Here is an 18,500-nt window from a genome sequence, read left to right as displayed (position 1 = left end):
GTGTAAAAAGTACATACTCAGTCAAATTCATAATGAAATTAACACAAAAGAATGTATTTTTAATATACAAGTGCCTAAAATATAGTTACAGCGGAGAATTTAATAAAGTTAAAATCTGTTAAGTGCACGTAGTCGCTCAACTTTTACAAAGAGCAATTTCGGTTATATGCAATTTTAGTACTTAGCAGATTTTACCTCACCTGAACACATAGCAGATTTTAACCATAAGTTTATAACTTGGTTAATTCTATTCATAGCCTAGAGCAGATTATACCAATGTGTTAAAAATTAAATTTTGGGAATTTCTGTGTTCATAACTCAATTTCACCAAAAAGTGTACATAGCAGATTTTGCTCGCGCAACGACGATATGTCTGTTGATCACAGGGGCCAACTTTAAGTTAGCTCACAGTATTAACAGCTTAAATAAACTTTTATTACAGACTTCTTTCATTAAAAAAAGAAGAATTAGTATAAATAATGGAAGTGTATACTAAACCCATAAAATTTTGGGTAGTATATATTTAAAAAATATATTTCAGTTGTTATAATTTAACATAACTATTCATTATATGGTGCAGATACATAAATATTGATTGTTGGTAATTCGTAAAGTTCTATTTTATTTACTATTTACTTTGTTTACTATTAATATTGGCTATGAGTAAGTGTGCTTGGTTGTATAGTAATTTCCAGCCACCTTTAGTCTGTCAAAAAGTAACTAACTTCGCAAAAAATAATAACTAAATTCACTAGACAGTTCGGACTGGGAATAGTGAACCGACTATAAATGGCAAGTTTTTAATGAAAACTAATGAGTATACACTCCCATTATTCATGATTATTCTTCTTTTTTCACTGAAAAAAGTTGCAACAGTTGATTTGAGCTATTAATACTGAGATGTAGTAATTTTTGTGTTGAATGTTTCTGACACTGAACCTGTCAAAATATTCCCAAGCTGAGCGAACAGACTATAGTAGGCTTTTTAGAAACAGTTTAAATTAATAGAATAAAATACAGGAACAAGAAAATATTAGATAATTAGTAAAACTAAATAATTAAACATTCAGCTATACCTACCTTGAGGGGCACTTCCAATAGCTTGTGGCCCAATACCCTTATATATTCCCTTGAAACCTCCAGCTTTTGTAAAACCCTGTTGTGCTTGTAATCTTGTTTTTAAAGTATCCAGGGGAAATAACACCATATCCACAAACAACCCTGCCACCCCTCCACCCTAAAAAAGGAAAGAATGCAAAATTTGACCTAGACCTTTAGAAGGAGGTCAAATTCATTAATGTTCTCAAAAAAGTAGGTTTTACTTACAACGAAGGAAGCCAGGTACAATTTTTTTTCATCTTTGGGTTTCAAATCCATCTTGTTAATATAGTTTTAATTATTAAAAAAAATTTCATTCTTTAGTAAAACTTGTTTATAATTTTAGTACATAAACAAGTACACGTGAATTTTGGAAAAGATAATTCAGAAATTATATAAATATTTGTGATGATACAAAGATAAAAAGCACTACATTACTTTACACACTTATCTATTACTAACCACGCGTGCTGCATTTTGAAAATAATTTAAAATAAAAACTATTTCAATTTTGCCTCTAACCAGCTGCTTTTAAAACATGCCGAAAGAATAAAGCAGTGTCACCAACTCACCAACACTAGAAACTAGAACACAGAATACTGATATGCTGATACTGTCATTATTTATTATAATATAAAAACATATTATTTTATCAAGCGCTGATGAGAGGGGATAAAAAATTATAGGTTTATAAAAAGATCAAAATTAATATTGTAGGATTATAATAATTTTGAAATAGACTACGGCGATATGATTTTGTTAACACAATTTTCTATAGGTGCAGCAATTATTCAAGGGTTTACATAAGAAAGTGCAATAGACAAGAAAATAATTATTTTTGTTTAATTTTGGAGTTAAATATATTGGGTTTATTCGCTAACTAAAAAAAAAAGAAAAACATCAATAAATGTGAAGAGGAAAATTAAAAGAACATGAAAATTAAAAAAAAATAGGTCAAATGGAGAAAATAATAAAGCAAACCCTTTTTATTTACATCTATCTCATGATATCTATCTGATTTGTGCATCTATTAGACAGGAGAAGGACCATCGAGTTAGAATCTAAACTCGATGAGAAGTGTGTATTTGTATTCATGAATGATTCATGGTATTCATTGTACCATGAGAAGACCTAAGTGTCAAAAATTTCTACTGAATATCGGTTGTACCAACATAATTTAATCTGTCAAAAATGAGGTAAGGTAAAAATAAGTAAACAAAACTCTTCTGTCGATTCTAGTCATTTAAAAGTTATTAATATTGAAAATTTAAAAATGGATCAAAGATCAGCAATAGGAAATATATTCAGTGCAATTAGAAGTCTACCTCAGGGTCACGATAAACCATTAAAACAAGCATTCTACAATGCAATAGCTCTCTTATTACTCTGCGTGTGTTGTGCAGCAGGATATGCAGTTTTTGTGATTTTAGAACCCTTCGTAAAGCCCCTAATGTGGGCTGTTCTGGTTGGATCAGCTCTACATCCTATGAAACGGTATCTACGGGATAAATTTCAAACATGGTTTCAAACTTTAGAAGCTAATAATACTCCAATTGTGTTTGGTATAATTCTTGTACCAATAAATATTGTAAATGATATTTCAGAGTTTATTGGAGAAAATATATGGAAACGTCTAAAATTAATTATATTAATAGGGGTGACACTTCCTATTTTTGTTCTTATTTACAATTATACTCCGAGGTTAATTGTAAGAATACTATGGCAGTTAGTGCTGTATACTTTTAGCTCCCTTAATTTTTTGATAGATATATCTTCCTTCTGGTTAGTGAGCTTTGTGCTGATAGGATACATCTCTATAGTATTTTTGATGTGGAGACCTGATAACAATAAGAAATTCCATTATGCTTCCATAGGGATATGGTTGCTGTGTTCAAGCTGTCTAGCCAAACAATTTAACTACTATCAATTACCTGTTTTTATTGTAGCACAGATAATATTTTTTGGAGGTAAGTAAAACTGAAAGTTTGTTAATTATTTTTCATTTATACTTTATTTACAAAATCTGCTGAAATAAATGTCAATAATTTTTTAACAAGGTTATATAGAATGACCAAGGTGATATATTAGTGAATGACCACTTTCATTACAATTTTCCTATCACACAATCTACCACTACAGAAAGAAAAAACCATATTTCTTGTGTTTTAATAATTTATCACTGGAAAGGTATTGCTGCTAGAAGAAAGTTTAAAAAAGGTTTTGGGACTTATTTTTACATAAGATAAATTTATTTCTTCTTATAATGGCGCTAGAACCCTTTGTGGGTCTTGTCCTGTTTAACAATGTTCTTCCACTTTGCCCTGTCAGATATTTTCCTTTGCCACTGCCTGTAGTTTGTGGTTTTAAGATTCTCCTTTATATCGTCTATCCACCTTTTACAGGGCCTTCATTTTGTCCTATTGGCTAGGGGGTTTCCATCTCTGTATTATTTTTACAGCTTAATTATCTGGTATCATTTTAAAGTCCAGATAAATTTATTTAAAATGGTAAAAACATGTTTATGTTAAAAACATTTACTCTGATTGTAAAATATCAATAATTAATAAAAAACTGTAAAAACATTAAATTTTCCTCACTTTTTTAACTTTTTAATTTATGTCTGCAACCTTGATATTTGCAAAATAGTCCATTGAAAGGTTACATTTTTTATGCCTTAGCATGCTTTTCCTAGACGACGCAGTTTTATTTTTTTGATGTGTTGACAGAGTAAGTATAAGCATAAGTTCAAGTTTGTGTGGTCGCTGTCCTTGTCCCCCAGCTGCTATCTTGCAAAAAAGGGGGAAATGTTTTTTTGTGCCGTATCTCCTAAACCAGCAACCATACAAAAAATTTTATCGGACATTATTTGTATCAAATTAAATTGTCTACAACTTTATTTTGATTATTTTAAATCGTAAAATGGAAAATAAAAAAGTTATAACCAAAAATAACAAAATTTTGGAAAAAATTTTCTTTTGGGTCTTACTTACTTATAACTTTTCTTCTGGCAATTAAGTTTACGATAAAATTACAGCAAAGCAATATCAAAAAAGGTTTTTTTGTGGAATAATTTTCACTACAATTTTATTAAATTTCATTAATTTCTCCTGATTTTACAGGGCACTGAAATTAGCTGTGTTCTTGAATACTTGCTATCTTGGAATAAGGTGTGCAAAGGGTTTTTGCACTGTATCTCATAAACCAGCAAGACTACAGAAAATTTTATCAGACATTGTTTGTAGCAAATTAAATTGTCTACAAATTTATTCCTATTACTTTTTATCGTAAGATGAAAAATAAAAAAGTTAACAAAAATTAACTAAAAATTTTTGAACAAATTTTCTTTTGGCCTTAACTTTTTCTAGTCATTTTACAACAAAATGATGTCAAAGCAATTATAGAGGGTTTTGCAACTTATCATTTTCACTACAAATTTGTATAATTTCATTAATTTTTCTGGGTTTTACAGCGTTGTTAAATTGACTGGGTCCTTGATTACTTGTAAGAATAAAATAAAAACGAACCATTAGACTTAGTGTTCTATTATGTATATTTTTTATTCATATCATTTTAAATCAATTTATTATTTTCTTAACATTCCTATGTTATTATTAATTTATTATCAACCTATTCCGTTACTACAAAACTTACCCTACCTTGTGCGCTTGCGTTGCATGAAAAAGCACCAATGGACAGAGATAAAGTTTAATAAGAGCACCGTACCAATATTATTCCAAGATAAATTTCTTGTTACAGTAGAGCGTAGTTTATCCGAATTTCAATCAACTGAACGACCGCTTATCTGAACTCCCGACTTCCGAAAAAAGACGAGCATAAGTAACTTAGTGTCCCAGCTTGATTCTTCTGACGGATCACAAACCATAAATAGATTAAATTTGCTTCAAACACGAATCTAGATGATGCTGTATCTAAGTGGTTTACTCAAAGAAGATTCCAGGGAGAGCCTATTTCTGATCTGATTCTGCATGAAAAAGCAGTTCAATTCAACCAAAAACCTGGAGAGCTGTCAAATTGTCAAGCAAGCACAGGCTGGTTAAAACGATTTAAGTAGAAACATGTCATTCCTGAGCTTCAAATACTGTGCGGATTCATCAGCAGCAGATTAATTCAAAATTAAATTAAGGGAGTTACTGAAGGAAGTAAATTATGCCCTCCAAAACGTTTATAATGCAGGGGAAACTGGGCTCAATTGGAAAGCTGTACCATGAAAACTTTTGTGCCACTTTGTCATTTAGCAGCACCTGGACCTAAAATAAGTAAGGATCATATCACTACCTTTTCTTGTGTTACTGCGACTGGCAGCCACTGATTGCCCAAGCTAGTCATTGGTAAAAGCAAGAAACCATGTTGTTTTAAATACATTAATGTGTCTGCTATGCCTATCATTTACACTTCACAAAAGAATGCTTGGACGGATAGTACAATTTCCATATATAGAAACTTTTATACCCTCTGTCAAAGCCCATCAATTAAAAAGTGGCAAAAGAGAGACAAAATTATTACTTCTTGATAACGCCCCAACTCATCGATGTTGGAATGAAAAAGACCTGTCCTTAAAAAACTAAAAGCTTAAAAAATCTTTAATTTTCTTCAATATTGTACCTAGAATATGTGTTGTTACAAAGACTGCACTTTTTTGTTTCATTTCTATTTGTCATTAAAGATATAAATACATATGCAAGTATGTAAATATGGCAAGACACTCTACTGTAATGAAAAAAGCAAAACAAACTTAATAGACCTTCTCAAAACTGCTCTATCAGAAGTGGGTTTTAGTGTCGATCAGGCTGAATCTGGCGCAGATACAGTCATCATCCGTTCTGCGCTTGCTACATTCCAAGTCTATGCTACTGTGACTGTCGTAGCAGAGGACATTGACATTCTTGTCTCGCTCACGGCATTAGGAAGGGAGCAGTCCAATGTTGTTTAACATAGCATTAAAAAGGGTGTAAGTTGCATCAATTATAGTGTCCTTCAAATTTTATATATGGCCACGTCATTGCAGAGAATTTGCTGTTTCTCCATGCTTTTTCAGGACGTGACACATTAGTAGCTTACAAGATCGACAAACTTAAATTCATCAAAATTTTACAGAAACGACGTGAGTTAGCTAGCGGAATAGAATAGAATATTCTTTATTAATCCCATCAGATCACATTGTGATATAGGACAAGTCATATAGTACATAAAGCATGATCAACAAGTTATATAGGACAATTACATAAAACAAAATCAATAAAATATAGATTAATATATAAAAAAAAGATATGCGATATAGAGCGTCTCTGAACCCGTCGGTCCTCATTCCCTGTAGTCTTTTATTAAGTCAAAATAATCATTTAGGTTGTAAACGCATAATTGGATCAAGCATGCTTTTAATTTATTTTTGAATATTATTTTATATGATATATACAGCATTAAATGAAGGTTAATCATTCAAAAGGTATGAAAAGAATTACAACTTCAAAGAACCAAAATGAATTTGAAAAATATGATAACTACTAACTTATAATAAAAAATTTTGTGTCATTTCGACCTTGTCAATCTCAAAATTCAAGGTATCAATCACTGTCCTTCATCATATGTGGTATTCTATTAACTAGTTTGGGTTCTGTAACTAGAAAGGAGATATCATATAAAAATAATTCACGAATAATGGCATACATAATAAAGGGCCAGCAGAGAAATCTTAAATAAAAATGTCCAAAGCCTCTGCTATTTTTAAAGATCTCGAATGGACTATTTTACACAGGTCTTTTCAAATTTTGTAACATCTAATTTTGCTTTAAATTTATTACTTTTGAAGATGTAAATATACTTATACATTTATGTTGGCATTATCTTTATCGCAGTTATTTTCGTAATGCATTTAAAACTTACTACACTAATGTATCCCACGAGATACTGTGGCCCTTTTAGAGGCAATACGCAATTATATCTCAAAACACTAAATTCTGAAAATTATATATTTGTAACACTGACACAATCTAGTGCCATACTTTGTAACACCCTGTATAATATGGTAATGTCACCGCAATAATATGGTAAAGAAAAACATTCAAGATATGCAGTGTCATAATTTTTTATTTACTGATCATAAACAAGTAGAATAAAACTCAAGGAGAAAAACAATATAAAAAATGAATATAGCAAATTATAATTGTAACCTAGAAACTGCTTTAAACTTAATAGCTGTACATATTCATAGGAAGTAATAACTTGTTAAATTGTAGTATTTTATCATATAAATCGTTTTCTAACAAAAATATTTTTATTTTGTAGTAAAAATTTGTGGGAATACTAGAATACGGGGCTTACTAAAAGATTTGTATATAGCCATCTAGTGGAAGTTACTCAATTTTTGTAAATTTTGACATTTCTTATGATAAATAACATTGGCATATTGAAAATCCATCGCATGGTTTAGCAGCAACAAATTTTCAAAACAATTTCTTGAAAAAATGGAAATCTCTCGTGAACATTTTCGTGCGATGACTTTATACGATTTTAAAGTTGCCCTAATTAAGTTACAATGAGTCGATCGACTTCGTCTTGATTTTTGTGATAAGGCACCAGACTATTACCAAGTGTTCACAGATGGTTTAAAGAATTCAAGCGTGGACGCACCAACGTAAGCCACGAATTCCGTGAAGGCCGTCCGGCTAGAGCTCCGGAATACGTTGATACGCGACATGATTGAAGCAGACCTATCCTATGAAGAAGGTATCTATCATGAGATTCGTGCATCATTGAACATAGGCATGAGTCAAATATAAACAGTTTTGCACGACTATTTGGCAGTAAGAAAGATGTGCAGTCGTTGGATTCCTTATCATTTCATCGCTGCCCATAAGAAGGCACGTGTAAATTTGTGCCGCGCCATACTCATAAAACACGGATATATTGTTATGAGCCCAAAACGAAAAACCAATCAACGGTATGAGTGTTTCAAGACGAACCAAAGCCAAAAAAAGTAGTATGCCCTCTCAGTGTTGGTAAACAAATGGTCGCTAGTTTATTTGGAAAAAACAGGACATCAATGCTGAATTTAACTATTTGTTTGTCAGGAGTGATTGATGCGCACTGTAAAAACAACCGGAATCGTCGCACCCTCTTGCATCAGGACAATGCCAGCTATCACATTTACCAAAAACAACAACTGGAATCGTCGCACCCTCTTACACCAGGACAATATCAGCTATCACATTTAGCAAAAACAACTGATTTGGTGGGCCATATTGCATAAAGTCCTGTCTTAGCACCGTGTAATATATTTGCTTTCACGAGAATCAAAAACGTTTTAAGATGCCAGATGAGGCAGTCGAAGCATACAAAGATCTCCATCTCCCTCGTCGTAAAACGTCGTCTACAGTAGAGGCGCTCCCTCCTGTCGACATCGCAAGTTCAACTCATGGCCCCCCTTTTCAGTGATTTTTTTTTAAATTTAGTGTTATTCCTGGAGTTTTAAAATTATCAATAAAACTTTATTTACGAATGTATCATAACAAGAATAATTAATTAAGATTAATAATTTAATTTAATAAAAAAATATGAACACAGTATTTAGTGAAGAACATACTTAATAATATAGCAAACATATAAATTAATAATTTTAAAAGTCTTATCCCAATCATTCGCCGATGTTATTAATATTATTTTGTTGTTCTTCTTTATTTTCTACGGGAAAAGTTACTTTAGGATCTATATTTTCTACGTCAATCCATTCTAAATATTCAGATTCATCAGAATCTTTCACAAGGCACAAAACTTCAGATACTTCTCTATATTTAGTAATTAATATTGGGTCCTCTAGTAGAAAAATGACGTCGGATATGAACTCAGGCCATCCTCCCTTCTATCGTATACAATCATAATAAGTAAAGTCCCCACTCCCTCTAATCTACGACGGAGTTTATGGATGTTCCCTAAAAGGCGAATACTTTGAAAAACAATATTGATTTTTCCCAAAAATCTGATTTTCTTCTATTATTTGTATTACTTTTAGTATGTGCCAGGTATAGTTGTTTAGGCGTGTATTATCATGAACGAAACCAAGAACAATAAAGACATATAAGTCCAATTTTTGTATATAAAAAAATCCACAGGTCTTTAGTACTTGTTCCAAATATGTTGGTGACAGACAGCCACCCTACTTTATCTTGGTTCTTATTTTAACGTGAGCAAAGCTGTCCATATATAAATGTCGCAGTGCTTTTATTAGATGAACGATTATGTTCTTTAGCTCGAGAGCCTCACAAAGTTTTATTCGCGAAACGGAATCTTATCCCTTTTTTAAGTCAATATATTTCATACCGCGTGCAGATCTTGATTACAAGCCATCGTCTGTTCAGTTATTTGTGAAACAGAGTAAAAGTGATCTATCCACTCAAAATCCTACCTGATCCTTGCCTCAAAATGTTTGTATATCTTCCCAATTGTATTATATTAATATCGAAATTTAAAAATAATTCAATATTATATTAAGTTGATCCTGCTGTCATGTTGTACATTTTGTTACAAATATAACATATAAATTTCTTATGTATGTCGTAATATTGTTTGTATGTTTTTCTTAAATTCTTTAACTGTCATTTTATTTTTATCCCTGCACGTATCATTTGAAATTTGTAATAAAAGATACCGATAATAAAATACCGATTTCGAGAGTTCAATAAATATCATATAAAGAAAAAAAGAGAAAAGTTTTAACCAAACTTTGTACATTGTGCATTTAATTCATAGACTTATTCGATTAAAAAATTCAATTTTGATATTTCGTTGTTTAAGTTTACATTTTTCTTTAAGTTTTCGTACCGTATCATATTTTCCGCATTTAAATTATGATTTTATTGTTTAAGGGTTTATCTCGGAAGTTTACGAATACTACAGTTGTATGAACAAAGAAGGTCAGTCCGTCACATTACTAGAATCGGTATCTTCAGTATTGAATGAACGTCAAGTAGCTGATGAAGAAATCGAGACGATAGAGCAAGAAAACCCGGAAGAAATCGCTGACACTGTTGCACTACCAGAACCTCCAAAATTTGTTCAACCTGATGGCCAAAAAGAAAAACAAGGAACTACATCTAATAATCCTAGGGATCCTTTATCTTTAGATCTGTTTGACAATGGTACTTCAGTAGGCAGTACTTCTCAGAAAGGACAAGATAATATATTTAAGACTAAACCTCCTCTAAAAAGATCGTTATCTCAACCTTATTTTTCTTCTAAGGGTACTAGTGATTCCGCATTCAAATTCGGTAGGAAAATAGGATACTCCCATTCAAGTCTTATTGATACACAGACTTATGAAAGTAATTTTTACTTAATGTCAGTTATGTGGGCGTGCGTTGTAATGTTGTTTTGGAAGAACATTATGTTATTGTTCCTTCTACCAATTCCCATCTTATTTTACATTGTTAAATACGTGGGTTATTATATTGGCTTATGGAATTACATGTACGAAAAATGCTGTGATATATTTGAGATAGTAGCATCTTGGTGCCACCAAAGGCACGATGCCTTAGTACCTGTGCCAATTAGAGGCTTATACCACATTATACACAAAGTAAACCAGTTGTTAAAAAACGCAGTCAAAGATAGTATAGATACTGTTGCTAGCTGCGTTGTTATCTTCGGTTTAATTATCTTCCTAGCTTGTGCTCTCCTTTTTATTACGGTACAAATTTACGCAGAAGCCATAATGTTGGTTCAAATGACTGGTTCTCTTATTAACCAAACTGTTGTTCACAATCCAGAACTGAAACAAGTTCTGCCACCTGCTTGGGATGATACTGTTGACTCGATTTTAGATAACGCTTATTTGTATGGCAGAGAGGGTATATCCAAAACAGTCAAAGGGTTGGTGTCCGATGTTGATCCTCTTAAGTCAGAGAAATTAGAGAAACAAGTTCTGGAATTGTGGGATAGAGTCTATCAAAACTGGATGTCTACGAATGATTCAAACGGCCCTAAAGTTACTGACGATGCTGTACAGACTACATGGAACAATTTTGTTGAAGACATTCAAAAATCACCTGAGATGTTTAACTTGAACGGTATAATGGATTTTGGCAAACAAAATATTGGTACTTTAATGTCTTTAATGGAATCTGTGTGGGGCATTTTGAAAGGAAACATAAGTCTGATTCTAGGATCTTTCAGTACTTTTGTTTCGGTTTTGCTAGGTGGCGGTACTGCTGTACTGAATTTTATTTTAAATGTAGTAGTTTTTTTAACAACTCTGTTCTACCTCTTGAATTGTAGTGGGGATCTCTATAAACCTGTTGCCTTATTGACAAATTTCTCTCCGAGTGGGAAACGTTTTGGGCATGCTTTGGAAGGAGCGATTATAGGAGTTTTCTCGGCCTCCCTCAAGATGGCAGCATTTTATGGCATGTGGACGTGGTTCATCCATAACTTGTTCGGCGTTAAAATCGTGTATTTACCTACAGTTTTTGCAAGTATTTTAGGAGCGGTACCTTTTCTTGGAACTTACTTGGCGTGTATACCGGCAGTATTGGATCTTTGGTTAGCTCAAGATAGAGGAATAGAGGCCATAATCTTTGCTGGAGTACAGTTTTTACCCACCTCTGTTGTTGACACTACCATTTATAAAGAAATAAAAGGGGGCGGTCATCCCTACTTAACCGGTTTAGCTATAGCAGGTGGCATATTTTGTTTAGGAATGGAAGGGGCTATTATAGGCCCGATGCTGTTGTGTGGACTGTATGTAGCTATAGACTTATCTTCCACATTGTTTAAAGAAACGCCTTCTGACGAGGCAATGAATTTGAGGTTGAGGCATTTGCAAAGCACTTGAGTTTTTGTATCTCGTTTTGATTTTTGGTAAAATAAGGCTTTTACACTACTTACAGCTTTAAAGAAAAAAAATTGTATATTAAATTACAATGATTATAATTATCACTTTTTACGCGCAATGTACAAGATATACCTCTAACTTGAGGTTCACATTGTACACTTCGTTCCTACTTTATCGCGATCCAGTCTTCTGCAAGCTCAATGTTGGATATTGATTTCTTGTTTTGATATCCATATTTCTAGATTCGAATCTAATTAATTTTTCTCCCCATTAATTTCATTGCTTTATTATCATATGAGGTCAATATATAAAATTTTCAGCTTAGTAGTGAAAAGCTAATTTGTAACGTTTCTAGCCATAATTTTCTTAAGATCTGGAAATGATGGAAATCAGATGGAGCCAAATATGGCTAATAGATAGGATGTTTCAATAATTCATACTTCAAATCACTAAATCTTGACGGTCAGTAATATCACTAATAGTGATATTATTGACCACATAAGAACTAGTAGTCCATTCAACATCATACCACCAATAAATTGATAATATTATTCATCGCCAAGGGATTGGTATTTCTATCAACGTCATACTTTAGATATTAAATATCTTGTAATGAATGATTTACTTTGAAACTATTCCAAGTACAGTTAAAAATACATCACTTTTAAAGATGGCCTTAAGTTCTATGACACGCACCAAAGAAGTTTATTAATTCATCACATCACAGACATTTGTACCAATTTCTTCTTTGTTTACTTTAACTGCCCATGGGCATTATCAGATTTATTTATTATATTTATTATATAATTATTTGCTTACTATTTTTACTGGAATTCACAATTTTTGCTTAAAATATTTTCTAAATATTTTAAATCAAAATTCCCAGTAAAAATAGTAAATTGTATTAAGAGCTACAAGAAAATAGCTTCAGAATAGCATATACTGGGTGTGCCAAAAGCAGCGGGAGTGTCGAATATTTCCCGAAATATAGATCCGATCAAAAAACTGGAAAACACGTGTTCAATATTTTTTTAAAATCTGTTGAATGACCTTAAAAACGATACCCCAACCACTGGGGGTGGGGCGGGGGGCAACTTTGAAATCTTTAAATGGAAACTCCCATTTTTTATTACGGATTCTACGTGAGCAGTAATAAACTGTATTCAGTATTATAAAAATTTTCAGCTCCACTCACTGTCAGAATTAAAATTAAAGAGAAAATAAATTTTTTCGATGAAAATATTTAAAATAATTAAAATATTATATTCAATATTTTAATGCAATATTGTAATTAACCAACAGTATTTTCATAAAAAATTTGACTTGTAAAAGTATTTTTTCTTTCAAAATGGTTCATCTGAATGAACAAGAAAGAATATCATTACTAATGATGGTAGGCTGAAGCGATAGGAAAAGGTCATACTCGGAAGCAAGAGATATTTTCCATGATACCTTTCGAATTGAAATGGATTATATCGCCAAATCGTCTCTGAAGAGAATAGTTCAAGATTTGAAGCTACAACAACAAACGAAGAAGAAGCGTTGAATCTTTTATTATCATTTACGGCAAATCCTCACAGTAGTCTTTATAGAACTACCCAAGCTCAAGAAATTGGTACATTTTCAGTCCGCAGGATTTTTAAAAGTAATAAATAAGTTGCATCCTGACAAAGCTACACTTGTTCTTAAGATAAATGAAGATAATTTCGACTGACGCTTAGAATTTTGTGAGGACATGATGCTTAAAATAGATCAAGATCCAGACTTTCTTTCATCGTCATCATAAGTGGCATCACAGCTCTTTATGAGCCAAAGCCTTCTTCAGAACAATCCTCCATTCACTCCTGTCTTTGGCAACTCTTCTCCATGCTCTAACTCCAGACTTTCTTTGCAACATTGTATTCTCAGATTAGCAACATTTCAATTGAATATTGGACAGGCAAGAATCATCATTGGAGTCGAGAGAGCAAAACCCAATATCTATTAAACGTTTGGGTTGGAATAATAAATATTCGAAAACTTGAGTACTTAGGACTTGTGATGAGAGGGCAAAAATACGCATTATTACAACTTATTATGCAAGGCAAAATCCGAGGAAAGCGAAATGTGTGAAGACGAAGAATAGTAGAAGCAGTAGTGCAATGCAGTGTAGTGCAGAACTTTTTAGAGCGGCAGTCAACAGAGTCCGCATAGCCATGATGATTTCCAACCTTCGATAGAAGATGGAACTTAAAAAAGAAGAATAAATATTCATTTAATTGGGCCATTCTTCATCGATGATAATCTTACTGCTCAAAGGTAAGAACACATGCTTCGAAATGAAATAATTCCAGCAATAAGGGATATTGCTGGTTATAACTTGGAGCACGTTTGGTTTCAACAAGACGGTGCTGTAAGTCATTACGGATGTAACATTCCTAATTATTTAGATGAACATATTTCTGATCGTTGGATTGGATGAAGAGGTTCGATCGAGTGGCCTGCCAGATTCCAGATTGAAAGTCACTTGATTTTTCCTTGTGGGGTTATTTAAAAATCGGGTTTACGGAATAAAACCTAAACATTTTGATGAATTGCGTCAGAGAATAATTTGTAGCTGCCCAAATATTTGCAGAATACTTAAACAATTCCATCGAATCTGTTTACCATCGATTAACTCACTGCCAGCAAGCAAACGGTGCACAATTTAAAGCATTTACTGCAATGAATTTATTGGTGCCAATTGTGAGAAGCAACGGTACTCGCGTATCTTATCACCTGAAGCAAGCACCCCAATAAACAGTGGCAGATCTAGACATATGCCTTGGAAGGGGAAACTTACCAATGAAACACCAACATCAAAGACATAAAAAAGTTAAACCCAAATTACATAAAAGACATAAATAATACGTTTTGTTTAATTTTGGACCATCTTGGAAATTTCCCCAGTCTCCGCCCCTCGGGTGTCTGCCACTGCCGATAAATAAGAGGACTCACTAAAAACAAGCACCCCAAAAGCAACAAAAAACCAATACATCCATTTCGTTGTTTCTCGATTAAGCTTAACGTAGTTTTTTAGTAAAAGTTAGATACAAAATCAACGAAAGACGTTAATCTCATATTAGCTGTAGAAATATTTTCACATACGAGGACGAATTGTTTTTGCAATTAGAGCGCCATCTATCGGCTCATGTCGTATTATTAGATAGCCTTCTCAAAAATACTATTTTTGTCTACTGAAGCGTATGCCCTGAAAAATTTTACCGTTTGCAGACATCTGATATGTATTTCCACAAGGAAACTAAGTTCCTGTAGGAGGCTGTATACCATGTATCACAAAAAATTTATTTAAAATCCTTTATATAATATGTATATATCCTTTATATAATGTATATAATTAAAATACCCAATCGGGCTATATCTCAAAACGTTTTCGGAATCTGTATTCCACCATCAGTGTTTACTAAAAGTATATAACCACTTTAATTAAAGAGAACGTGAAATTTAAATTTTGACCAAGGTTAATACAAAATGTGGTTAATACTTACTAAAAACTCGTTAAATGTTATTATTAGTTTAAATTTAGATTACATAATTCGATCTTATATGTTAAGATGTTAAAGTTGCCAGTGGAATTTATAATATGTCAACGTGAGGTTGCTGGTCCTGAGACAAAGTGTCTACGAGGACTTGTTGATAGCAACTGATTGAAATGACAATATCGACATGTTTGGACGGAAATCGGAACAAAGCAGTCAGTATAACTTAAGGTATATGTCTAAATTTGACAGAAGCTTCTGTGGTTCAAAACATGTACACCTAGTAAAAATTAATCACATTTTGTATTAACCTTGGTCAAAATTTAAATTTCACGTTCTCTTTAATTAAAGTGGTTCTATACTTCTAGGAAACACTGATGATGGAATACAAATTCCGAAAACGTTTTGTGATATAGCCCGATTGGGTATTTTAATTACATATATACCTTTTATAAAGGATTTTAAATAAATTTTTTGTGATGTATTTGTTTATCTGCGATGCAAATTTTTTTTCGCGAATCAAAAAAAATTTTCAGATAAGACTTGTTTATTCATTGAATCTACGATCAAAAATGGGGTTTTCCAAGTTTATTTATCGAGATATTAGACCGTTTTCATCATTTTTCTAGGGTATGAGGATAAATCGTTTTTCTCATATATAGTTCTCATATATAGGGATGAGTGCCTTAAGAACCGGCAAAATAGCGCAAAAGATAGAAAACATAATACGTTGTGAAATAAAAAGAGATGAAAGTAGTAGAGGTGAGAAATTATCGATATTAACCTATATTTACTTTACATTACATTAGAATTATCGAAAATTTCCCACCTTTAGACGTTAGCTTATGAGATGGTTGATGTTCGACGTCATACTTGTAATATTATGACTGAAGTCAACTAGCCCATAAGCTAACGTCTAAAGGTGGAAAACTATCGATAGTCCTAATGTAATTTAATGTAAATTAGAGGTTTCTATCGATAATTTCCCACCTCTACTACTTTCATCTCTTTTTATGTCACAACGTATTATGTTTTCTATCTTTTGCGTTATTTTGCCGGTTCTTAAGGCACTTATCACTGTATATTCTCATCTATCAACAATTCGAAAAACTAGTCCGTTATTTATAAAGTTATTTATTTTTTCATGCGAAATCCAAATCTGCAATAAAAATTTGGGATTTATTTAATATTTTAAAGTTTTCTCTCGCCCTACGAAAAGAGGGTGGTAATAGGGGATCGGGTTTGGTGTCATTCGATAGATTTTTGAAACAAATTGGACAAGTGTTTTCAGTTTTTCGATAAAATGAAAATTTCGCAAAATATATGACTGTCTCGCTTCTTTTGGCACACCCGGTATATTTGTTATTGATCCTTAAGCATTAATCGTTTTCATATTGTACAGTTTATATTAACTGAGTCAGAATTATATTCGTCACGATGATCATAAATATATTGTTTAAAAGTAATCACAATTAATTTTGTTTTTCAGTAATAGGTATGGGATATTACTTAAACATACATGAATTCTCGGAATAGTCACGTAAGATTAAAGTTTTCGGCGTTATTGAGAAAATTTTACCTACTAATATTTTGTCATTGATAATACAGGAGTTGTCTAAACAGAAATAATCTATATCTTAATTCTACAATATACATGATCTTTTGACGTAGTCCTTTTCATTTTTTTCTCTCTTTGACATGGTTCGATACTCGATAACATGAGTTGCGATTAGTTCTACTGTTGCTTTGTGTATAACACTTATAAGCATCGCTTTTCCTGTGTAATTCTACATTGTGTATATTCCATACTCACATTAGTTAGTAGGCTTCCAAGATATTCTTCGTTGAAAACAACCACTACCTGGTTGTCTGTAAATAAGAGAGTATGTATATACAAACAGTACTCTCCAACTCAAGTATTTTTATACTTTCTTTTTTCTTTAGTTTTAAACAGTAAGGTCCTTAAACAGATCTGCTGCGTTAACTTTAAACGGACATTGATATCCTTGCCTATCTTAACACAGCTCTCAGTTCTGTTATAAAAGTTTTTTTTCCTTCTTTGTGATGACTGCGGGAACTGAACCCATTTGCCATGTTTTAAAAGTTATAAATTTTAATTCTATTAAATATTAAATTTGCAATATAAAGTTTTGTCCTTAAACTGTTTCTAGCAAAAATATACTCGAATCTCTTTGGTCTTCCGAGATCCAAAAAAAGATAATGGTGTGTTGAAGTATTAGATGGTACTAAAAGTGTTGCGTTAAATAGCAAAACAATATTTACAAAGAATCTCTTTTATACTACGACGATTTAGAATTATATTCACATAAATTCAAAGAAACAGTCCCTAGATGATCAACAACGTCAATATATTGCACAATCATTGATACTTTTGTGGTCAATTATTGCGCTAATGTAATATTATCGTACAATATGTTTACTTTATGGCCTAATGTTCTACAGTTAATAGGTGGAATAAAAATTAAACAAATTTTATGGATATTGCATTAGTATTATACATTTTTCAAGAGAACAACCCTATTGAAGGGGTCAGTGCAAAAAAGTGGTTGTCATATTTTTATATTTCAGAGTTATATGTGGGTGTTTAAAAGTTTCAAGTGGTTTCCACATCTAGATTATTAAAAACCAGCACGTGTAATTTTTCTAAACTAGAAAATACTCATTTAAGTTATATATAGTCCGTCTAGAAAGTATCCGGAAAAAAGAAAGCAGAATTATAATTTTACGGTATTTATTTCATCACTGGAAATATAGAATTTCAACAAATAATTCATCTCATTTACTTATACAACCTCCATTTAAATCTAAACACTTAACTAAACGTAAAGGTACACCCGAAACTAGGCCAAGGCCATAATTTTCGGTAATGGTGTTCCAGGCCTGTACAACTGACCGATACAAACCTTCTTTATCTCGTGGCGCTGCTCGTTCCACTACAATCTTCATCAGTCCCCATATATTTTCAATGGGGCTAAGATCTGGATCTTAGCCCCCTTAAGATCTGACATCTTGCATTATCT

General features: G+C 32.3%; 2 protein-coding genes across 4 annotated transcripts in view; one reads left to right on the top strand and one right to left on the bottom strand.

The window, feature by feature from the left end:
• LOC140437445 (mitochondrial S-adenosylmethionine carrier protein) overlaps nt 1–1,705 on the bottom strand; it is a 40,679-nt gene extending 38,974 nt beyond the window's left edge. Inside the window, exons 1-2 of one of the 3 annotated variants that reach the window (XM_072526981.1) lie at nt 1,327–1,705; nt 1,081–1,237 (exon numbers count right to left, since the gene is read on the bottom strand). In XM_072526981.1, the coding sequence (XP_072383082.1) occupies nt 1,081–1,237; nt 1,327–1,377 (208 nt within the window). In that variant the 5' untranslated portion in view covers nt 1,378–1,705. The remainder of the gene's footprint in view (nt 1–1,080; nt 1,238–1,326) is intronic. The other 2 variants (XM_072526982.1, XM_072526980.1) reach the window with 2 other exon arrangements.
• A 571-nt stretch (nt 1,706–2,276) lies between these two features.
• LOC140437444 (transmembrane protein 245) lies at nt 2,277–16,195 on the top strand. Its single transcript, XM_072526979.1, has 2 exons — nt 2,277–3,065; nt 9,978–16,195. Exons 1-2 carry the CDS (start codon nt 2,372–2,374, stop codon nt 11,939–11,941), a joined length of 2,658 nt encoding a protein of 885 aa, XP_072383080.1. The 5' UTR covers nt 2,277–2,371; the 3' UTR covers nt 11,942–16,195.
• The last annotated feature ends 2,305 nt before the right edge of the window (nt 16,196–18,500 follow it).

Source organism: Diabrotica undecimpunctata, chromosome 3 (assembly GCF_040954645.1).
Source record: "Diabrotica undecimpunctata isolate CICGRU chromosome 3, icDiaUnde3, whole genome shotgun sequence".
In the NCBI taxonomy this organism is placed as follows: domain Eukaryota; kingdom Metazoa; phylum Arthropoda; class Insecta; order Coleoptera; family Chrysomelidae; genus Diabrotica; species Diabrotica undecimpunctata.
This window is presented reverse-complemented; position numbering and strand designations above follow the sequence as displayed.

Excerpts from the sequence above, each read along its gene's own strand:
- LOC140437444 (XM_072526979.1), top strand. The coding sequence starts at position 2,372 with ATGGATCAAAGATCAGCAATAGGAAATATATTCAGTGCAATTAGAAGT. Across the intron at positions 3,066-9,977 it reads ACAGATAATATTTTTTGGAG|GGTTTATCTCGGAAGTTTAC; the intron begins GTAAGTAAAACT and ends TTATTGTTTAAG.